We start from the raw sequence: 20,598 nt of genomic DNA on the forward strand, positions 1-20,598 counted from the left end.
CTGGCAGAACTGGACAGCAACATGCAGAAGAATGAAACTAGACAACTTTCTTACACCATACACAAAAATAAACTCAAAATGGATGAAGGACCTGAATGTGAGACAGGAAATCATCTCAACCCTAGAGGAGAAAGCAGGAAACAAAATCCTTGACCTCAGCCACAGTCCAAAGGCAAGGGAATCAAGAGCAAAAATGAACTATTAGGACCTTATTGAGATAAAAACGTTCTGCATGGCAAAGGAAACAATCAGTAAAACTAATAGGCAACTGACGGAATGGGAAAAGATAGTTGCAAAAGGCGTAACAGGTGAAGGGCTAGTATCCAAAATCTACAAAGAACACATCAAACTACACACCCAAAAAACAAATAATCCAGTGAAGAAATGGGCAGAAGACATGAAGAGACACTTCTCCAAAGAGGACATACAAATGGCCAACAGACACATGAAATGATGCTCAACATTATACATCATCAGGGAAATACAAATCAAAACCACCCTGAAATACCACCTCACGCCAGTCGGAGTGGCTAAAATGAACAAATCAGGAGACTATAGATGGTGGCAAGGATGTGGAGAAACGGGCACCTTCCTACACTGTTGGCGGGAACATAAACTGGTGCAGCCACTCTGGAAAACAGTATGGAGTTTCCTCAAAAAATTAACAGAACTCCCCTATGAGCTAGCAATAGCACTGCTAGGAATTTACCCAAGACATAAAGGAGTGCTGACGCATAGGAACACATGTACCCCAATGTTCACAGCAGCACTTTCAACAAGAGCCAAAACATGGAGAGAGCCTAAATGTCCATCAACTGACAAATGGATCAATATGTGGTTTATATAACAATGGAATACTACATGGCAATGAGAAGGAATGAAATCTGGCCATTTGTAGCAACGTGGATGGAACTCGAGGGTGTTATGCTAAGTGAAATAAATCAGGCAGAGAAAGACAGATACCATACGTTTTCACTCATAAGTCTAACAGGAGAAACTTAACAGAGGACCATGGGGGTGTGGAAGGGGAAAAAAGTAGTTATGGGGGTGTGGAAAGGGAAATAAATAGTTAAGGGAGTGTGGAAGGGGAAAAAATAGTTTAGAAGAGGGAGGGAGGCAAACTCCGTATTCTCTTAAATACGGAGAACTGATGGTTGGTGGAGGTGGGGGATATGGGAAACGGGGTTATGGGCAAGGAGGAGGGCACTTGTTTGGATGAGCACTGTGTGTTATATGGAAAGCAACCTGACAAGAAACTATAAAAAAAGAAAAAAAGAAAAAAATGGATAATGAGCAACTTTAATTAGACAACATTGATAAAATAAACAAATTCCTAGTCCATCACAAATTATCAAAACAGAATCAAGAATAAGCAGAAATTCCAAAGAACCCAATATTAAGAAAATTGACTTAGAAATTAAAAGCCATCCTGCTAAGGAGAAATCTAGACCCAGATGGATGTGTCAAACATGTAATGAAGAAATAATGTCAGTCCTAAACAATACTGTGTCAGAAAATAGGGGACGTGGAAATATTCCAAAACTTATTTTAAGAGATCAGTGTTATCCTGATATCAAAGCAAGACACAGACATCGTAAGAAAAGGAAGCTATAGAACACTATCCCTCATGAACATACACACGAAAATACTTAACATATTAGCACAGTGAATTTGGTAACACCTAAGATGTATTAATTAACACAACCAAATGGAGTTAATCCCAGGAATGCAAGGTTAATTTGACATCAGAACATAAATTAATATAATGCAACATATTAATAAAATAAAGAACAAATAAAATATGAGCATCTTAATAGATGGAAGAAAAGCATTTCGCAAAAATCCCAAATCAATTCATGATTTAAAAAAAAAAAGCCTGGGGTGCCTGGGTAGCTAAGTCAGTTAAGTAGCCGACTTCGGCTCAGGTCATGATCTCACAGTCTGTGGGCTCAAGCCCCATGTCGAGCTCTGTGCTAACAGCTTAGAGCCTGGAGCCTGCTCAGATTCTGTGTCTCCCTCTCTCTCTGCCCCTCCCGTGCTCACTCTCAGTCTCTCAAAATAAAGACATTAAAAACACATTAAAAAAAAAATCCCTCAAAAACCAGAAATACAAAGGAATTTATTCATTCATATAAAGCAAATCAATGAAAAACTTATAATCAATCTTACTTAATGTTAAAAGACTGAATTCTTTCCCAGATAGAAAGTCCCAAACAAAGCAAGGATATTCACTCTAACTAACTTACAGTTAACATCATACTGGAGGTTCTAGCCAGTGTAATAAAGCAAGAAAAATGAAGGCCTAAACATTGGAAAAGAAGTAAAACTGTCTCTATTTACATATGATATAATCTTATATGTAAAATATCCTTAGGAATCTTAAAAGCAAGCAAGCAAACAAACAAACAAACCCTATTAGAACTAAGAAGTGATTTTAGTGAGATCGAAAGATACAAAACCAGTATACAAAAAATCTATTTTATTTCTATATACTAGCGATGAACCATCTGCAAATGAAGGTAAAAAAGCAATTCATGTGTAGTATTATCAAAACAGATAAAATACTTAGGAATGAATTGCAAACAATTAGTATAAGACCTATACATTGAAGATTCGAAAACACTGCTGCATAATTAGGAAGATCTAATAAAATGGAGAGATATACCATGTTCAGAGCTTGAAAGATTTAATATTTTTAAAAGGGCAATTCTCTCCAAATTGGCCTAATGCAACTTCTCTTAAAAATCTGGGGTGCCTGGATGGCTCAATTGGTAGAGCATGTGACTCAATCTCAGGATTTTGAGTTTGAGCCCCATGTTGGGTGTGGAGCCTACTTAAAAAAAAATTCAAGCAAGTATTTTTGTAAAAATTGATAATTCATTCTAAGCTTTATCTGCAAATCAAAGGACACAATATAACCAAAAATTAAAAAAAAAACCCAAATCATAAAAAAATGAAAGATTTACATTACCTGATTTTACTTCATTTTACTTTATTTTATTTCAAGTTTTTATTTCAATCTCAGTTAGTTAACATATAGTGTAATAGTAGTTTCAGGAGTAGAACTTAGTGATTCACCACTTATATATATATAACACCCAGTGCTCATCGCAAGCGTCCTCCTTAATACCCATCTCCCATCTAACCCATCCCCCCCGCCTACCGCCTCTCTGGCAAAGCTCAGTTTGTTCTCTGTAGTTAAGAGTCTGTTTTATGGCTTACCTTTCTCTTTCCTCTCTCTAAAAGATTTCAGAACAAAGCCTTTTCCCCATCTCAAACGAACCCAGGCCAAGTCTTCTCTCCAGTTCCACCTCTATCCTCAGCTGCTCCAGCTACACACATATTTAACAAGCATACAATCTGGACATATTTGTATTCAATATAATAAAGGATTTCAAAACTAGAACAAGCCTTAATGACCATTTCTATTGATTATTTTATAGACTATTCATTTTAAAACTAAAAAATTAAATGATAAAGCCACAGCTATCAACCTGATCTTATCAAAAAGAAACACAGATCTCACTGTAAATAAACTTGAAAATAGAAATATTTTCCAGTGCAACCTCTGTAAATAACATTAAATTGATTCCCAGGAGACTTTCTCAATTTATGGACTGTCACTATCTGTCAATCCACCAAAAATATATTCCTAAAGTAAGGAAGGAGTGAGGGTGAATAGCTTGCAGCTTTAAAGCTAATTTCATATACTATGAAAACAGCTTGTCAGTGGGCTTCTGAGGACTTCCAGACCACATTTCCAAAGTAAATATTAAACATGATATAATTTCAACTATATTTGATTATTACATAGATAATACATATATAGGCTTATGCTGAAAATTAGATTCTCAAGTCTAGCCCAGAACCTTATACAACATGCCCATGTATGTGATCTTGTTCAACCTGTCCAAAATGGGATACTTTCTTGTTCATTTTCTCCTCAGTTCTTAATATTTTGACTGGGGAGAAAGGGAAGAGAAAAAGACTTGAATATTGTGTGAAAGGTGAAGTATGAGGCATTATAAGTTAAATATTTAGTCAGACAGAAAACACTTATTTCCTTGTAAATAAGATAAGAAGGGCTATCTCCACCCCTTCCACTATTTGGAAATTCTCTAAGATTAATAAACTGCTTTCAAAAAGGAAATCGTGTCTTCAAGCCCCACCAGCATAAGTATGAGGTAAAACCTTATTCACAATTTGAAGGATACTCCCAATTCATCAGTTAGCAAACATTTTTTTAAAAAACGTAAAACTCATACTAAGCAAAAGATATAGAAGGTTAGCTTTCATAAGGCATTCTAGTAACATATTTCTTTAAAGCTGCATAGAATAACAATAAAAATTTCACTGACATATACCTTACTGTATCACACACCTATTCATCAAAACCTTAACCTTCTAACCTGGAGTGTCGGAGGCTGTCCTTTTTGTTTTTTGCAGAACACAATGTGCATTCACAGCCAACTGCATGGGGCTTGGGTAGAGATACATCCTGTTTTAACAGCATTGTAAGAATTTCATAGTTGTTACGATGAGCAGCTAAAATGACAGGTGCAACATCCATAGTTGTTGAATACTCAGGATTCTGAATTCGCTCCATTAGTTTCTGAAAAATATTTATATAAATGTCCAAAATTATTATTATGACTTCAAAATAACATATTTATCTGAAAACGAAATGAAAAAATCAGAATGCACAAGGAACTTAAGAATTCTTTTAAGAAATATGATAACATTTTACCAGGGCTAAATTTTTTTTGAAAGCTGAAAACTCAATTTTAATTAATAAATACAATATAATCATGACAGTCAAAAGTCTTCAAGAGGATACATTCATACAACTAGAGTTCTATTTTTGTAACAAAGAAGTGAAGATACCTAGAGAAATACTTTAGAAAAGTATTTAAGTTTCACAAGATTATGGAAACATGCATGACAATGATAAAGAACAAGAATCTTAGAAAAAGAATATAAAGGAAAAACAGAAATGTTAAAAATAGGCAGAGTGTAAATGCATGAGAAAAATTTTAAAAATTCTACCTCTATGGCAAATCTTGCAACATTGATAGCAGTGAAGCTGCCTGAAAGGGATAAGTAAATAGGAAGCACTCTTCATTTTGTATAATTCTCTACATGTTCCCAATCATTACCTGCACTACTTCCTGTTACAAAGGCACAAAAACACTAACAATCGTAACTACTATTAATGAGTCAGTCCTGAAACTGTTAGGCACTTCACATTTATCACCTCATTTAATCCCCAGGTTAGCCTGCAAAATTGAGCATTATAATCCCCATGAAGAAACTGAGGCTCAGAGAAGTTAATGCGCCCAAACTATACAACAGAGTGACAAAATGCAGATCAGAACTCTGGTCTGTATTACACCAGAGCCTGAGCTGCTTTGACTACATGGGCTCATGGGCCTGGTGATGGCATGACATGAGAAAAGAAACATTAGTAAATAGAGAATCAGGGTTAAATAAAATGGTTGATTATTTTTTGACTATTGCATATTCTTCCCAATACTTCTCACTTTTTCACATGGGTTTTCCAGAGAGCTGTTTGATTCCATTGTCTAAGCTTATCAAGTTCACAGAAATTTTTGGTAGTTTTTATTAATATCATAAGAGTAATATACACACATTATAAAATACCCCAAAAATGTAGAAAAGCAGATTAAAAATTATCATATTCCTCCTACACACAAAAAAATATTTCACAGTATCTAGTTCTAGACCTTTCTCTATTACACCTCCTTTTAAGGACATCTTCGGCATAAATGATTTGGCATAATGATTAAAAACAACGGTCCTAATATTTTGAAGTCCATGGACGCTTTTAATAATCTCATAAAGCTACAGTCCAGGGGCTCCACAGTGACTCAGTTGTCTGACCTGAGCCCACTCAGGTCATGATCTCACAGTTCATGGGGTTGAGCCCCATATAAAGCTCCATGCTGACAGCACAGAGCCTGCTTAGGATTCTCTCTTTCTCTCTGTCCCTCCCTCATTTGCGTTCTCCCTCTCTCTCTCTCTCTCCCTCTCCCTCTTCCTTTCTCCTTCTGTGTGTGTGTGGGGGGGCACAAAAAGCTATAGCCCAGAATTTCTGGGAGATAAAATTTGTGTATTTAGAATTTAGTATGCAATTTAAGAAAATTCATAGATCTATTTTCAAAATATTTTATTTAAGTAACACTACCACAAACATCTTTATGAATATAGCTTTTTAAAAATTTAGGATGAACTCATTAACCACAGAACCCCTGAAATCGAATAACAGGTCTAAAGGCATAAACGGTTTTGAAGCTTTTGACATATATTATCAAAATTCTTTTCATATTTTACATTACCAATAATATAGGAATGTACTCATTTCACACATTAGCTAGGCACCACTAGGCATGGTCATTCCCAATTTATTAGGAAAAAACTACCATGAAATATTAATTTACGGGGTGCCTGGGTGGCTCAGTGGGTTGAGCAGCCAACTTTGACTAAGGTCATGATCTCATAGTCCCGTGGGTTTGAGCCCCGCCTCAGGCTCTGTGCTGACAGCTGGGAGCCTGGAGCCTGCCTCAGATTCTGTGTCTCCTGATCTCTCTGCCCCTCCCCCACTAAATCTCTCTCTCTCTCTCTCTCTCTCTCTCTCTCTCAAAATAAAATAAGGACATTAAAAAAATTTACTTTCTTTTGATTACTAGTTATATTTTAATATTTTTGACATACTTAGCTTTCTTCTTCTTTTCTGAATAGTTTCTTTATATACTTCCCATTTATTTTCTGGGAACTTTAATGAATTTATTTAAAAATAAAAAAGAGGGGCGCCTGGGTGGCTCAGTCGATTAAGCCTCCGACTCCGGCTCAGGTCAGATCTCACGTTCGTGGGTTCGAGCCCCACGTCAGGCTCTGTGCTGACAGCTAGCTCAGAGCCTGGAGCCTGCTTCCAGTTCTGTGTCTCTTTCTCTCTCTGACCCTCCCCCTCTATGCTCTCTCTATCAAAAATAAATAAAACATTAAAAAAAACTTTAAAAAAATAAAAAGAATAAAAAATAAAAATAAAAAAGAAATCTAAAAATTTAGCCCTTTCTCTCCTTACAACTGATTATAAGAGAAGAAAATTGTATTTAATCCCTTAAAAGAAAAATGTCCTCATTTTTCCTATAAAACATACTTAACAACCTGAAAAACATTTTTAAAAGACTAAAATTCATACTTTAATTGCTCATTATATAATCTACATATTACCAAAAAAAGAACAAAACACCCCACCTGTATTATAAAGTCAAAATTTATCAAAAGACAATTCTGATAAGCCAAGAATACAGAATGAATTCACTGAAATGATTTTAAAAAGTATATGTAAAAATACTTGATGTTGCCTGTCAAGAAAGAAGTATTAGGGCTGTTAAAATGGGATCTTGCCGTCACTAGAGAACTCAAGCAAAGGCTGGATAAGCCTTTTTGTTAGAGATGAAATACAGTGTTTTTCACTGAGTAGATGGAGACTGCCACAGCCTTACAACTCAAGATTCAACTGGCCATGGTAATGGTGATAGAATGCCAGTCATCTGCTCCAGTGCCCTGGCAGACTATACCCCTACTCCCTGCCACGAAAGTAAAGGGGTTTAAAGGCTAGAAAGTGGAGTAAATATACCAAAATGTAAGCAGGACTGCAAGACAGGTGACAGAAAATTGAATAGGATTCTAGATATTTCTGACCCTTTGGACAGGGGCTGTATTCTTGGCCTTTTTTTCTCTGGTCCTGTTGGTCTCTCGCCACAACTTAAACTAGTTGGTACACTCCTCTGGTGAAAGTCATGCTTACACAAACCTTGTAATATCTAAATGAAAGTAAAATATTTTAGTTAATATGTGATAAAGTATGCAATTTAGCAAAGGTTCTCATTGTTCTCAAATAATGGCAGGTAATCTGCAACCAAGTTACAATTCTTTCATAAAACAATATTTTTCTGAGAATTGCCAGTTTACACTACCAGCAATTATTTAAACTGCTTGTTTTACTACTTCCTCACCAATAATGAAGGTTATAATTGTTAAATTTTGACATATAACAAATATATCATTTTCAAGTAGAACGTGATTAGTGACTATCTTCCTAATTACAAAAGCAATAAAAAAAATAAAAGGAGTAAGACAAAAAATACCCTTAATTTAGCAATGAGATGACTGCTGTTATGTAACATTTTGCTATATTTCAGAGTTCCTTATCTGTCCATGTTTTTAACTGTGGATCATATATGTCCAGTTTACTATTTTAATTTTTTTCACTGCCTATGTCATATCTGTTCAGGTTACTATATATTCCTTTAAAAATACCATTTTATTATATATATAATTATTACTATTTCTAATCTTTTATTTGGGGATGTTTATATTGTGTCACATGGTTTTTTCATCACTACAAATAAAATCACAATGAACATTTTTGTCCATATTTCTGACCAGAGGAGGAAGCACTAATCTAAAGAATATGAACATCTTTCTTGTTGATGACACATTCTGCCAAATTGCTTTCCAAAATACCCTCCCTACCAACTGAGACTGTACAACTCCCTGCCATCAATGATCATTATTTTTTTAAATGTTTGCTAATTGATTAGCAAAAATTAGTATTTCGTATTTTATTAGTAGTAAGTTTTAATCTTTTCTGAGATTTTTTTCATGTTCTTTTCTGATCTTGATATTTTTCATCAATTTGTCAATTATTAAGATTACTAATTTGTGATATATATGAAATATCTTTTCCAGTTATCCACCTGCTTTCTACATGTTTTCAATGTCCGAATTTCAGAAATTTAACTTCCATACAGCCAAAGGCTGTGCCATTGCTTCTTGTGATTTTAGTCCTTTGCTTTTCTGTTTAGAAAGTCTTTCCACTCCTAATCACGAAACTATTCACCTACATTTTCTTCCAGTTTTATGGTTTCACTGTATATGTTTAATTCTTAAATCCATTTAGAAACGAATCTGAATTTTCAACTTAATCTATAAAATGTTCAAAACTAAAAATATTGATCCACACTGAGAAAATTATGGAAATACCACTAATTTTAAAAAGGTTTCCTGAAAGCAGTATTAATTATTCTTGCAAGTGTCTATTTACTTTAAGGCAGTATTTTACAGTGTAAAAAAAAAATCTATTTCTTTAGAACAAAATAAATTTGGGGGAAGAAAAAATGGCAATGGGGCAGGAGATCTATTTTGGTTTAAAAATCCAAATTAATAAATATTTAAGAGTACTAACTACTATAGTTGGTCTTGATGATCGTTTTGGTCGATGATTAAGTAGTATATCAACAGCTCCCACTACTTCAGAGTCGATTGCCACCAAAAGTGCATCTGCGGACTTCAAAAAAAAAAAAGGTTAAAAATGAAAATGGAGGATAAAAAGGTAAACTATTTATTTTTACTAATTCGTAAATAAAACTCTTTAAATTTAAACTGTATTATATACAGAATATTAAATATTTAAAAACTTAGACTGTCCAAATAAATAGTACATTAGTTGGCCTTAGCAGTACTTTTGTGTACCACAACACACACAAATTTCTGTCCTGGTTTCACTGCATAAACCAGTGAAATAATAAATGCTTGAAGAGAAGGGTTCATTAGTGGATCCACGCCATATTTAAAGCTGGAAATTTTTTCAAGATCTTTACTTCTGAACTTTGAACCAAAGGAATCTTAACATTCCAGATGTATTAAAGAAATTGCCAAGGACTATTACTACTGGTACAGGGTATGTTCAGTCTAATAGAAATGATCATCAATGCAACCATGAGGCTAACGGGAGCCCTCTATTCTCAACTTTAAAACATACATGGCTGACTGAAATGGTACAGATTTGACATTAATCTTAGCAATCTTATCAAGTAAAAGCCACAAAAAACTAGGCCTCCAATATCCTTAGGGTAAGGGGAGAAGTGACTTTATAGTTTTAACCCCAAACTATAGTTCATTTTGAAACTCCAACTTGATTGGAAGAAAAAGTAAATAGAAGCTGAGAAATCGGGACTTTCCAAAACACTGCAACAAAGTCTATAGTCCTATTATGATACTTAGCAACTGTGGCATCAGGTTTCTGGGTTTCTTTTTGTTTTGTTTTGTTTTTTGTTTTGTCTTAAGCAAGGCTATAAATGGAAAAGGGAAACATGAGGATAAATAATGTTAAAATCTTAAAAAACAACCTGATTTTTTTAAGCTGTATACTTTAAAAATTGTTATAGTTCTTAACAACCATCTATATCAACATTCTCTCTCTTAAAAATTCAATTATATCAGCTCATTAGTACTCGTTGTAGCTGAAAAGAATAAAGCTTCTATCCACTTTCTCTAAATGACAAAAATAGGACTAAAAAGACAGACTTTAACTAGATATCTAAAAATGTGACTAACCACACCAAAAAAAGGATTGGGGGCCACATTTAATCATTAGGAACTGCCTATACATTCCCACAGAAAAAACTCCCCACTCTAATGAGAAATTTAATTATTTTATCCCTTGAAATTTTTAGGGTTCACTGGGCTGTAGCCTGTTCTTTGAGTGTAGCTACATCATTATTCTTCTACTTTGCAAACATTTCTCTTCAGTTTTTTTACCATACTTGGTCAGGTGAAGCAAACAAGAAGAATTATGTGTTCATTCCTACTAAACATGTATGATTAATTTTAACCTATAAGGCTAATTATAGTAATGGCACTGTTCTTCAAGTCAAAGCACCAGTCAACCCCAAGTATCTCAAACATAGCCATGGATCCAATTACAAATTTCCAAAATAACTATACTGAGCTGTCACAAACTAACTTCATGGGCATTATTTCCCAGAAGGAATTGCCTCAACCATACTGACTTAGAGTTGTCTATAGATGAAGGAAAACTGGCTTTCCCAAGTATTCTCCAGGTTTTTACTGAATAAGAAGACATCATGGTTAAAACTAACCATGAAAGAAATGAAAAAAAAATTGCTAAAAGTTGACCACTGAAAAGATAAACTATCAACATAGCAAAATTACTATCAATACAAACTGCTGTCTGAAGCCATATAATGTAAGGACAAATATGTTAATATTTTCAGATTATATACAGCAAAGTAAAACAATTACATTCTGAATGATTCCCACTTATGATGGTAAAGTTAGATAATATTCAGATACACTATTTTGTGAAGAATAAAGAAAGATTCATGTTAAATCTTTCAATGCTTAAAAGGATAAGCTTCAGGAATAAACACTATTTGTGTAAAAAAAAGTCATGCAAATAAGGAGTTACCATTAATGTATTCTGCACAAATGGTATTTACTTGATAAATCAAAGGAAGTTCTCAAAGAAAAAAGTTTTAAATTATTTTTTAAATGCTGGTAGGACAAAATGTCATTAGTTTTGTTTCCCAATTTCTCACGAATATCTGACCATCCCTCCCTTATTACAATGTATTCAATATGTATAATTATTATGTATTAATGAGGTTGCTTGCTATATTCCTTCCCATCTCAGAAAATGTCTTTTCAACAATTCCCATACTCTTTCCTCTAAGCTCAAAGAAGCTTATTTCCTTCCCACAGCTGTTTTCCACCTTAGTATTCTGTTTAATGTTCTTCTGTCTTCTTTAGGAACTTGGTCCTTCATTTACAGAAGTAACAGTCCTAGCTCCTATCTCCCAAAACATGAAATATTTCCTCACTCTTTGTTGACTTGACTTGATCTTGTCTTTCTTTTACCACTCAAGTTTTCCTCCTCTCACCTTGTCAAACTTCTCAAACCCATGCATATCATTTTCTCTAACTGTACTGATGCGAGTTTCAAAATCCAATGGCCTTTTCTACTCTCTCATTTTCTTTGATTTCTAAGCAACAGATTAAAACCCTTTCTTTGGTGTTCACAATGCTGCACTATCTCAAACTCCTTTAATGGAACCCTTTCTTTCTATTGCTTTCTATTAGTGTAGATGTTCCCAGAGAAAGGATTAGCAAGAACCGTTTGCTCTCTCCTCTGTAATTTCATCCACTTTCATGATGCAGGTTATCATCCCATGTCCAGCCTGATCTCTCCCTAGAGATGTAATCTTCATCTGTAACTGTGTATTGGAGACTGCCTGATATTACTCAAATAAATAAGACTAAAACCAGAATTCACATTTCCCTGCCCCAAGCTTGACTTAACTTCCTTTCATCCTTCTCCCAACCACCTATGTTTACCATCTCCAAATCATCCTGGACTCCTTTTTTAATTCTCCCCTCCAAATTTAAATACTAAGTTCTATCAATTCTTCCTTCATAACATCTTTCACATTTTTTCCTCCTATTCTTATAACTACTATTCTAGTTCAGGCTTTAACCTTTTCATATCTGGATTACTGTAAAAATTGTTCACCCAAGCTATAGCCTTCCCACTTCCCATTTTTTAATCTATACTGAATACAGCCACTAGAATGGTTTTCCTAAAATACTACTGGACAAATCACATTGTTTCTCAAAAATCATTTAATGACCCCACTATCTATAAACCCAAATTCCTTAGCCTGGCATTCAGGCCCTTTTCATTAGTTTTTAGTTATTTTTCCAGGTATTTCCCACTACCATCCAGCCCAAATATTTTCCTCAGAAAGCTAAATTATCCATTGTCTCAAAAATATACACTGCATCTGCCTTTGTTTACAACCATCTCCACACCTCCTATCCAGAGCGATCTACACATTTTTGAGAGTAGTTTCAATAGTAGGTAAAAAGCATGGATTCTAGAACCAGAACCTGGGTTCAAATTCCAGGTCTGCTATTTTTGTACTGTCTTTGGGCAAATTACTTAATCTTTTTGTACGTTGGTTTCCTCCTCTATAAAACGGAAATAATAATAATACGTATCTCACAGGGCTGTGGTGAGGATTAAGGAAGTGAGTATATTTTAGGTTCCTGACACACCATAGCACTACATAAATATTAGTAATTATTAATGTTTGAAGGCTGAGCTCAACTGACACTCTTCATTGAAGCCTTGATAGTAGATACACAGTGACTTTCTCTTTTCTAGGTTTCCAAAACATCTGTTGTAAAGCACAAAAGTTTAAGCATAAAACATGGTTTTCCAATAGTGATGTTACTAACATTTGGGGTCAGATAATTCTTTATTGTGGGGGCTGTCTTGTTCACTGCAGGATGTTTAGCAGCATCCCTATCCTCCACCTACTACATGCCAGTAGTGGTCCATCCACCAGTTGCAAAACCAAAAATGCCTCCAGATATTATCGAATGTTCCATGGGGACCAAATTGTCCATGTGACAGCCACTAGCATAACGCAAGATAAAATACATGAAAGCACTTTTTAACCTCAAAGTAATACACAAGGGTCAAGTATTATTACCACTCAGCACTTATCAAATACACTTCTGCATTATTTAATTGATTGGAAATTCAAATGTGCAGTTGACCACTGGAAAACACAGGAGTTAGGTAGGGGTGCCCACCTTCCACATAATAAAAAATCTGCAGATAACTTTTGACTCCCTCAAAATTCAACTACTAATAGCATGTTGACCAAAGCCTTACTGATAACAGTCAATTAACATATTTTGCATGTTATGTGCATTATATATCGTATTCTAACAAAAAATAAACTAGAAAAAAGAATTAAGAAAATCACAAGGTAGGGAAAATACATTTACATTATTACACTGTAAAAAATCCACATATAAGTGGACCCATGCAGTTCAAATTTGTATTGTTCAATGGTCAACTATACTTTCATTGTCCTATTAGTTTTAATATCCTTTAGTACAGAATTCATGTTTTACTTATTTGTTTCTACAATCACACCCAATCAAAGGCCTTGGAGATCTGTTGATTGATACGTAAGACAGAGATAACCTGAGACAGAACACAGTGAACTGGAAAGAGCATGGGATTTGCAGTCAGATGATCAGGTTCAAATCTTAGCTTTCCCCTCGCTTACTTTACAACTCTGGGCAATTCATTAAAGTCTATGAGCCTCAGTTTTCTGATCTATAAAATGTAACAGCTATATAGGCTGGCTATGAAGTTCAAATGTGATCAGAAACCATGTATACTGCAGAATTATTATATACATAGGATCATGGATGTAAAATGATAAAAATAATTATACTATAATATTTCTTTTATCCAGAATTATGTAGGTCCTTCTTTATAACTATTTTCTACATAACTGAAGCTTATGCCTTTAAGTGTTTCATTATGAAATTTAAACTATTTGGATGGAAGTTTTCTGTTTTCAAAAGTACTATACATATTCTTCTTTCTTCTAAAACAATAGGTACTGAATATAATTTAACTTTTCCTCACTTATTCTGTGCCATTGTTATAAACACTGATTACCATCCTAATATACAACTTTTTCAGAGATAATCAGATATGTAATATTCTTGACCTCTTTCTTAAAAAGAGTCAGAGGTACTGTGCCCCATTTTGTTTCACTGCAGCCCTCATGACCCTTTTGTTGCCCCTCTGATTCTCTATGGATTAGAAGTATTAGAAGTTTGTTATAGTTGAAGGAGAGCTCCAGTACCCCATTGACTAATTTTTCATAAATGGAAAAATTCATGGCATCTACTGTTCAGAGATGTTTTTTGTTACTTTCTGGTTCTCGGTGGTGGTGTAGATAACTGAAATTGCTGGGAAAACAATTTCTTTTTCTATGCTAAATATGCATGTATAAAAAAGTACCATATAATGTGTGTGTGTGTATGTATACACACACATACAATAAAAATGCACATACAACTAACTTATATTTTAAAAATTTTCTGTGAGTGCTTCCTAATGTCACTAAAATAAAAAGCCTCATTAATTTGAACCTAAAACAGAGCAAACAATCACGCTATTTGAAAGAAAAAAAGAAGTGCAAGAATTCATGTGCTCCCAGCATAAGCAAACCCAAAGAAAAGGAAAATAATATTATTAAATTTCCTTCAGAATCTCTTGACTGAATTCTTTCCAGACTTAATGCTTTTCTACCTGAAGTGATATGAAGACAAACAGAAACGTCTATATGTTCCAGTTAAAAAAATTTGTTCACCTTTTGTTATAAGCAAACACTAAACTTCAGACAAAAGGGAAAAATTAATAACATTTAACAGGACAAAATTAAAGTCAAATTAAAAATTGCAGTGTGGGTCACAAGCATTTTGTTCTTTTGTTTGTAAATTATATAGGCCACAGAAAAAACTGTTTCCCTGACACTTCCAGAACATTTGTACTATTTTTAGATACCTAATATAAATAGTAATAACATAAATAAAGAAAACACAGCCACCTTTAATATGTCATGATAATTTACCTCTGTCAGATGTTATAAAACATATTAGGGAGGAAAAAGTAAATATTGGGAGGAAAAAGATAAATCATGTCAAAATGTACTTTTTAAAAAAGGCTTTTTTGGGGGGTATGTTTTTAAAACTTTTAGTGGCTCAAGACCAAATAAAGGGTGAAAGAAAGAAAGAAAGAAAAACAAAAGAAGAAGGAAGAAAGGGAGGGGGGAGTAAAAGGAAACTAGAGAGAAAGAAAACATGGCATATCTAACAGTACTTAGAAGCTACTGGATAGAATTATCTAGCCTTGTACCTGACAACCGTAGTCCAAAAGAAGCTGCAGTATATCCAAGTTTTCGTTTTCAATAGTTATGGTAACAGCATTTCTCCCAAGCACATCTACGCAATTTATGTTCAAGTCACCTGAACTGTTTTCCTCCAAAATCTTTTTAACCATATAATAGTCACCTAAATAACAATATACAAACATAATTTAATATCCAAGACATATTAGATAAGAATGACTGTAAAAACTTAGCCTGTTGATTTAAAAGAAAATTTAAAAACCTAAACTCATTCTTTATATGGAAATGTGTAAAGAAAATGGGAATGTTTCCTTGCTGAAAAACTTATATCCTGATAAAATAGTATGTACATCAGCTGCAAACATAAAGAGAAAAATTTTAAATGTGCAGTTTGAAATAAAAGTTGTCAAGTTTAAAATTCATAATTGATTGATTGTAAGTAAGGAGAGAAACTTTTAGAAGATATTTAAATAATACAGAATATCCAAAATACAGACTGGAAGCTAGAGAAACAAGATAAAAGAAGCTTAAAGGATTTAAGTTTTACATTTCAAATACATATTTAGTAGCACAAAATAATGGTTAAAAATAAGATCTAACAGCAGGGGAAAACCTAGTTTGGAAAAGCAGTGTGAATGTGTACATGCTAGTAGGTATGCACAGTAAGAGGAAAGGATGCCAGAGATTCCTTTCCTCTTCTCCCCACTCTCCCAACACACACACACACACACACACACACACACACACACTCCTTACCACCTGTTTACATGACCAGGAAATGTTCAATTCATAAATTAATAATAGTTAATGCTGGTAAAGGCTGAAGTCAGAATATTTCAAAGTGAAATTTGACCTCTCTGGAGAATGCAGATTATTTTCTGCCTAACTCCAGCCCACATCAAAACAGTTGACCCAATAAGGAAAATGAGATTATTTATGGAGGTAATCATTTTCACCAAGGGCCCATTCTATTTATCTGCTGACCAGCTAGTGCAATAATATAATAAGGTGAACCAAACAAAAAAAGAAGTGCTAATTAAATAAAGGTGGGTTTTGTTGATTTAACTTTTGAAACATATGAGGAATAAGCCATTTTAAGTGACTTGCAAATATAGTTGTTCCTTAAAAGTGTACGAAAAATAAACAGGAAAAGAACAGAGTGGAAACCACAAGGAAAAAAGAAATGAATAATTCCATGATACAAAAAGAAAAAAATCCTAAAACTGAACTGAATAAGAAAGAAAAGTAACAGATTTTCTTAAAACTTTTAATAAATTTGCTACTGTTTTTAGTCAGTGACTTTAAAGTTTCCACACATTTTGGAATTTGGAAGAAGTTGAATGGTAGTTTTTTGATGGCATATTTCCTTAGATTCCTCAATAAGAAAACTAGTCACAAAAAGAAATATTTTCCTCATGCACTAATTAATATTTAGATACTAATGTTCCATGGCAAAAAACTTATCAAAAACTTCACAAAATGAAGCTCTTAGTCACAAGTTGAATAGTGAATATACAGACAGACCAGTGAAAATTTCACACTGTTACTGGAAAAGAGCAATTAAAAACCTTATTTAAGATGTATTTATTTCAATATCTTAACGGTAGGAAAATGCTACCTATAAAAACTCTGTATTTTCTTTAGTTTCATGAGGTTTCTAGGTGAGGATTAATTTTTTATTTATTCTGCTAGGGACTCATTAGGCTTGCTGAATCTAAGGACTTCTGTCCTTCATTAATTATGCAATGTTTTCAGCCATTATCTCTTCAAATATTGCTTTGTCTTCATATTACTCTTTTTTCTACTGGAACTTCTATTGAACATTATGTTGGAATGGCTTCTGGGTGGCTCAGTTGGTTAAGCATCAACTTCAGCTCAGGTCAAGACCTCATGGTTCATGGGACAGTGCAGAGACTGCTTGGAATCCCTGATCTCTCTCTCTGACCCTCCCACCATCATGCGTGTGCTCTCTCTCAAAAATAAACATTACAAAAAACACACATTATGTTGGATCACATCATTCCAATTTGTGTCTCTGAAGATTTACTATTTTTTCTCTTTCTTGGTTTCTCTCCTGCATTCTTGATACTTTCTCCAAATGTGTCCCTTATTCCTTATTTAATTATTTTTGCTGATTAACCCACTCATTTTTTTATGACTATTTTTTTCTTTAAGTTTTACTGGATTACTTTCCAGTCTTTTGTTTTACTTCCTTATGTTTTCATTTCTTTAGGATTTTAGTCATTTTAAACGCTTATTTTATGGTTTTTATGTGACAATTATCAGGTCTTAGGGATTTAGTCCTATTTGTTGTGTCTACTGACTCTCAATAATGGGTGACTGTCTTCTGAATGTTTAAATTGGGCATTGCAAACTCATCTTCATGCAGCTTAACAGTGGGAATCCTGGCAACCTAGTTTGAAAGTTTGACACATCAACAATGTTTTAAGTTTGCTCTTTCCAGATAACTCAAGGGGTTTTGCTACCTTATCAATCCTTTTCACATTTATCTCTCAGTCCAGGTTTTCATGGACCAAGTAGGTAATATTAAACTCCAAGCCAACAAGAGACAGGACTACATCTGCAAATTCTTACTTATGAGCTTCCCTGTAGTCTCCCAGTGATGGCGGATGGGTTCCTTTATTCATCTACCTCTTTGCTACAGGTATAGTGCTTGAAGGACACTTTTCTGTTTTTCAGTCTTTTCCTCTTTTTTGGATTCTGAGTGTTCCCCTTAATTTCTTGAAAACTCAGCTATTCATTTAAATGGATGTTTGTTATATTTTAGCTAGCATTTCTAGGTGATTTGAAGCAGAGGGTTTTCAGATTATCTAGTCAACCTTTTGACAGAGACAGAAAAGTATAAAGAATTGTATAAATACAATTCTTACAAAATTTTACAAATTGCAGATACATGTTTTAAAACTTTAGATTGCTGTTTAAAGAGTAATTGTACTGAAAATGTCAGATACTCTAGCTTTAAGGTTTCAAAGACTATTTTCATTACAGTCAGGGGGTTATATAAGAAAAAAGAAACTTAAAACTCAAAACCAAATAAGTAAATTTCATCCCTAAAAATAAGAAGTTCCACCCTGAGACAGCTGACACACTTATGCAAATGAAAAATTACATGCTATAGTCACAGAACCTTTAGGAAACTAAGGTTTCTAAGTATTCCACCCAAGTTTACATTTGCTAGCCATTTAAAACAATGTGCTATATTGTTGAACCCAGAACAGTCCTAACATTTAGGATGAGTGCATAGGTAGAAAGAGGTTAGTAAATTTAAAATACATAGCAAGAAGCTAGTTATAGAGCAAGGATTACAATTTAAATGCCTTTTCATTTTAGATTAAAGTTGCTTTTAACAATGACATGCATCAAAATGCAACATAATCTGTTTACATTTTGGCTAGATGGTTCTTCTTTCAATAAAGGAAAAATCACTTTTCAATCAATTCCACCTATATACCAATTCGATGGTAAGCCTGCTCAGCCCCTTCTTCAAAATAGTTCCCATACACATCCACTTGTATTCATGCATACTGCTGCTACTCCAGTCCAAACCACTATCATCTCTTTCCTGAACTCTTCAATAGACTTTTACTGATATAGCTATTTATACTTCTAATATAAGGGTCAACATACTTTTTCTATAAAGAGCCATAGAGTAAATATTTTAGGCTTTATGGGCAAATACTCAAGTCTGCCTTACTGCGGAAGAATGATTACAAACTATATGTACATAGATGAACTCCAATGTGTTCCAATAAAACTTTATTTGTGAACACTAAAGTTCAAATTTCATATAATTCTCAGGTTATGAAATATTAATTCTTCGTTTGATTCCTGATCATTTGAAATATAAACTGTAAAAACTATTTTTTAGCTCACAGACAGACCTCACAAAAACAGGTGGTAAGGATTGAGCCTGTGAGCCTGTGGGCCAGTTTGCCCACCCTGCTCTAGCCCCTGTTCTAGCCCCACTCCTATAATCCACTGTCCACCCAGGAGCCAGAGTTGATCTTTTTAAAATTCGTATCAATCAATTCAAAAATCTTGAGGATTGTTATAATTTTCCATCAGAATTAAAACACATGCCAAAATCTTTATTGTGGCTTACTAAGCCCTATGGGACCTGAGCTTTGCAACCATTCTCAATTAACATTGTGCAACTCTGTTTACTCACTATGATCTTTCTAGACTAATGTTTTCCAAAATGCAGGCTGCAACCCACTAGCAGTCATAAAAACAATGTAGTGAGTCCAAAACAGCAATTAAAAAAAATTAAATACTATTAGGGCACCTGGGGTTTCAGTCAGTTAAGCATCCAACTTTAGCTCAGGTCACAATCACCTGATTCGCCAGCCTGACCCCCACATGGGGCTCTTTGCTCTCATCATGGAGCCTGCTTTGGATCCTCAGTCTCCCTGTCTCCCTGCCCCTCCCCTGCTTGCCCGCACGTTCGGACACACACACACACACACACACACACACTCTCTCTCTCTCTCTCTCTCTCTCTCTCTCTCTCTCAAAAATAAACATTAAAAAATATGAAATAGTATTGGGGTCACCTGGCTAGTTCAGTTGGTGGAACATATAACTCTTGATCTTGGAGTTGTGAGTTTGAGCCCCACATTGGATGTAGAGATTAAAAATAAATAAATAAATAAAATGAAATAGTATATAAAATCCCAGGGTAACTCATGAATCCTTAGCAACAAATTCACCCTGGCCAACTTAAACTCTTAAGAAATACAGTGGAGAAAAGTTACAATATCAATTAAGAATAGGCGATTCCCTTTGTTCTTCAATAGTATCTCATTTTATTTTCAGGCATGACAGGAAATTTCAGTTATCACTAAAGTGGGAGCATTAATGTTGCTCTGTTTAATTTTATAGTATCCAAATTTTCAGTTAGTTGTGAAGTATAGGAGAATTTATCAGTCAAAAAAATCTGTAAAGGTACTGAAACCAAGTTTCTATAACA

The 20,598-nt window shown here is 34.2% G+C and overlaps 1 protein-coding gene across 4 annotated transcripts in view; it reads right to left on the minus strand.

The window, feature by feature from the left end:
• TRPC1 (transient receptor potential cation channel subfamily C member 1) overlaps positions 1 to 20,598 on the minus strand; it is an 80,741-nt gene that overhangs the window by 54,835 nt on the left and 5,308 nt on the right. The window contains exons 2-4 of one of the 4 annotated variants that reach the window (XM_029940106.1): positions 15,617 to 15,771; positions 9,272 to 9,373; positions 4,410 to 4,612 (exon numbers count right to left, since the gene is read on the minus strand). In XM_029940106.1, the coding sequence (XP_029795966.1) occupies positions 4,410 to 4,612; positions 9,272 to 9,373; positions 15,617 to 15,771 (460 nt within the window). Of the gene's footprint in view, positions 1 to 4,409; positions 4,613 to 7,725; positions 7,806 to 9,271; positions 9,374 to 15,616; positions 15,772 to 20,598 lie in introns of those variants that run through there. The other 3 variants (XM_029940107.1, XM_029940110.1, XM_029940108.1) reach the window with 3 other exon arrangements.

The sequence above is a fragment of the Suricata suricatta genome, chromosome 5, assembly GCF_006229205.1.
Source record: "Suricata suricatta isolate VVHF042 chromosome 5, meerkat_22Aug2017_6uvM2_HiC, whole genome shotgun sequence".
Taxonomy (NCBI): Eukaryota; Metazoa; Chordata; class Mammalia; order Carnivora; family Herpestidae; genus Suricata; species Suricata suricatta.